The sequence below is a fragment of the Alosa alosa genome, chromosome 18 (assembly GCF_017589495.1).
Source record: "Alosa alosa isolate M-15738 ecotype Scorff River chromosome 18, AALO_Geno_1.1, whole genome shotgun sequence".
Taxonomy (NCBI): domain Eukaryota; kingdom Metazoa; phylum Chordata; class Actinopteri; order Clupeiformes; family Clupeidae; genus Alosa; species Alosa alosa.
The window spans coordinates 27,703,501-27,707,568 of NC_063206.1; the positions used below are offsets into that span (position 1 = coordinate 27,703,501).

The 4,068-nt window shown below is 40.9% G+C and overlaps 1 protein-coding gene across 1 annotated transcript; it reads right to left on the bottom strand.

Annotated features, from left to right (window-relative positions):
* Nucleotides 1–483: 483 nt before the first annotated feature.
* Nucleotides 484–3,823, bottom strand: nkx1.2la (NK1 transcription factor related 2-like,a). The gene is made up of 2 exons (XM_048270127.1): nucleotides 3,322–3,823; nucleotides 484–2,109 (listed from the first exon to the last, which is right to left on the bottom strand). Exons 1-2 carry the CDS (start codon nucleotides 3,539–3,541, stop codon nucleotides 1,427–1,429), a joined length of 903 nt encoding a protein of 300 aa, XP_048126084.1. The 5' UTR covers nucleotides 3,542–3,823; the 3' UTR covers nucleotides 484–1,426.
* Between the last annotated feature and the right edge of the window lie 245 nt (nucleotides 3,824–4,068).

Sequence of the window (4,068 nt, forward strand, 5' to 3'; positions counted from 1 at the left end):
GATGTGGTCTGTTTGTACTATTATATACTGTAGGCTGTTATAGGGTATCCCATCAAAGATTATCAATTAAAGAATGATCAATCAAATGTGACAGACAAAGAAAAATATGATCTATACAGCTATAAAGATATTGAATGGTCACAATTATATCTACTTATTAAGGGCAAAATGTGTAGGTAATTTCATATGCTTCATATTTAAGTTTCTGGTATGTGAACAATGCTATGGTGGAGCACTTGCTATGGTGAACTACTTAATCATCATTTCCAGTTTGCTGCATGTCACCCAGCTAAGATGCTTTTAAAAATGATAAATGTAAAGTAACAAATGTCATTAATAAGGCCCTAAGAACGTCTAAATATGTCATCACTCACATTTCTGTTTTTCACTTTGTTTTATTCCCTAAAGTAAGAATTCTGAAAGGAACAAGGTAACAGTCAAAGTTCAACATGACCACAGAGACTGGAGTCATTATACAACCTATATGATGCTTAGATATGCTCTCAAGCTTCTCCCTTGAAGCATGCTTGAAGCTTCTCAGGTGACTCTACAAGGTACAATTTGCCTTACACGTTGCCAGCATCACTCATAACCTGCATTATGCCAAATTAAAAATAATTAATTTTTCTGTCCTCTTTTCCCGTTTTGGGTTAAACAAAAATAGCCTATACTTTTAGCATTAAGGTGTAGCCGGCAATACTCTCATTAAAATATAATGTATTGCAATGTTTTGTAAAATAGAAAATAAATACAAAAATAAGAGCATCGTTAGTGTGAGTTGCATTGTCAGTAGGGGGCCGTTTAGAATCATATTGGAGAGGAGTGGAGAACAGGAAGGCAGAGATGGGCAATAAAAACTATGTTTTTTTAAGCGCACAAATGATATTCACATTTCACATACGCATAGCACAGTATAGCACGGGGACATTTAGGCTAGTTAAACTGTTGTCATTCTTTCCTGTCTTTTTTATTCATCATGAGGAATGTCATGTCAATTTCTTTCATATCTCAATTACATTATCACTTTAAATAAAATAACACAAATTTCCGTGTCAATATCTTATAAACAGTGTTTTGATTTTGACATTATTTACAATTAAGTAGTGAAACTTTGTATAGTATTAACACATTGCATGACTGATGTTCTTTTTAACATCATTTTGCCCTATCGGCTATCAGTTTTTAGAAATGTCCATGGCAATGTTAAAGTGTTACAATAGAATGGCTTGTTTTATACATTTCTACGATGGTCCTACGATAGATCATCTGGACTACGACTGTGACATGATCTGTTCATTTTCATTTAACCCAGTTAGGAGACATTTGCTGCATAAAACTACGCACAGTTAGTGATCATATTTGCCATTCACATCAGTGCTCTTCACAATGCGAAGTCATCAACATGAATCTTTAAAATGGGAATTGTTCACAAATGCTGGGTGAAGAACGAGGGTTGCATGTAACCAGTGGGCAAGAAAGGATGCAAAAGCCCTCCAGAGGCGGAAAGCGGAACTACACCACCCGAGTGTAAAGTCATAGTGGCCGTGTTGAACGAGGGGAAAGTTTGGTAAGTGCTTACACTTGAGCAAGAACTCGAATTGACGCTGGATAGGGCGCTTGGGCCGGTTGGCATTGTGCTGTCCGCTCCAGGATTCTGCTTTTTCCACTTCGTCCTGCGGTTCTGAAACCAGATTTTCACTTGGGTTTCTGTTAGGCTGAGAGACAGTGCGAGATTTAACCTCTCACAGACGGACAGATAGCGTGTGGCCCGAAACTTGTTCTCCAGAGCCACCAGTTGCTCGTACGTGAAGGCGGTACGCGCGCGTCTCGGTTTCGCGCAGCCGTGGTCTGAGCGGCGGCGCTTGAGTCGCCTCGTGTCATCTGTGGCCACGGTCTCGCAACCGCTCCCGCTGCTGTTGCTGTGGCTGTCTGCATCCTCGTGGTCCTCACTCAAGGAACACTCATGATGAGAAGAGACGGACGTTGCGAGCTTCTCTGAAGCGGGAGAGCCAGGAATAGAGTTGGGAGAAGAGACTGGTTGAGTTGTTGGTCTACAAGGTGCTGAATTTTGCCTCTCTGTGTGTTCCTCCTTGGTGCTGCCAGTGTCACCTGTGAAATAGGATCACCATCAATAAGGTCATTAGCTAAAGGATGCATTAATACTAGGTATAAGGCTTTGAATAGCCTATACTTGCAAAGGGGTTGTAGACAAACTAAAGGCCTTCAGTGTGATGCACAAGGGTGCGGGGCAGGTGTTTCTGAAATCTTGTTGCAGCCCAAGATATGGCTACATGCTCGACTTAGGCCTGATGTTTTTTTTGTTTTTTTTGTCAATATTTTTAATATTTTTTGCTTCTCCATTATAAATAAATTCTAGTCATGTTGTTGTAACAAGGCAGTAATGACAATAAGGAATCGATCAAATAATTGTTATCCCTGTAACTCACCTAGGCGCCGCTTTGATTTAATTTTAAGAAATTGGAATATCCCTAAAGCGCTGAAGACTTCTGCAGTGATGGATTCTGGAATTCTATGTGTGGAACGAGTCGCACGGTTCAGTGGGAGACTAGGTGGATTGGACTGTAATCCCTTAATAATTTATAAATCACAAATCGCTTCAAATGTCATGTTGCGGAAAGAAATCCCGCTTAAACCCAGCTCGACCATCTAGCCATGACGTGCTAATGGAGTTTCATATTTGTCGGAGGATCGATAAATGTCATCTATTTAAGGGGAAGTTTTAATCGAACGAAATTTGGGATCAGACATGGAAGGGGTTTGGAGTTTGTACCTGCAAGGTGCTGGAGGGAGATATGCAGGATGCAGTAATGGGATATCGATCAAAGTGAGCACAGGCATCCTCAATGGGACGATTTAAACAATTATCTGCCCCGACCGTCCCACTGCCAATCACAGACCTGGCCCCTGTAGAGGCGCATTGTGAGTCTCTTTGGAGGAAAGAGACAGCCTTCGAAATTAAAGCAAGGTCATAAAGACAGCGTTTAAAGTCCAATTTTGACTTTTTACAGAACACGATATAAGTAGATTTTTGCCTTCCACGTTTTATAGCCTAAGTTCAATTTCAGTAGGTTACCTTAACGCTTGAAACATTGGGTTCTGTTTTATGTAGCTAAAAGACTAAAAATAACATTAGGCTAAATCAGCTCTTTTCAACTAATATTTAAAAACTTTGGAGAATCATTTCAAAAGAATGGAAAAACATCAGGCAAATGACTATTAAAGTTGACGTCGTCATTGTAGATGAATGATGCCATATAGGCAACTACATTTAGGTAGCCTAGAAATGAAGATATCGCTTACCCGCTTGTTTCACAGATAAGGAGGATTCCCCTTTGTCATTCTGATCTCTGAATATGCGCGCTCCACAACTTTCCAGGCTTTGGTTGTGAAGTTCTTTAACCGTTGACTGTTCATTTTCGTTTTTCCTGGTGAATTTCTTTGGATCCAAAATATCACTGATTGAAAAAGAGATCCTGTGACTGGAGGTCGATTTGACCCCGGACTCCTGACACCCCAGCATCCCAAATTGAATGACTTCAGCTAGCGCCAAAGTAACCTGTTCAGCGCAGGGAAACTTCTGTTCTTGGGCAGTTAGTGGAAGGCAGTTGCCCTCCTTAATCAAACCACAAAGCTTTGTATAGGTGTTGATTCTGGTATTTTAAAGGAAAACTGGCATTTGACTGACGGAGCAGCATCGGAGTCTTGTCCACTGGTCGGAGGAGAGAGTGACTGTGAGATGTTCTAACACAGCCCTCTCACCGGGTCGATTCGAAGAGACGCGGTCTCTGTTGCCCACGTGATAGACAAACCAACCATTAGCGTTTAACGCGATCCCTCTTAATTGGCTTAAACCGTGCGGCACTTAACGCTGCCATAATTAAAATCAATAACAATTGTGTGTGTGTGTGTGTGTGTGTGTGTGTTGTTGCGTTGCGTTTGAATGAGAGAGAAAGAGAGAGAGAGCGCACACCTTTGTTAAATTTCACGTGAGTGGTTATGGCATTGACATTGCCTCAGTTTTCTTCTCTTTTCTTTTTTTTTGTTTAA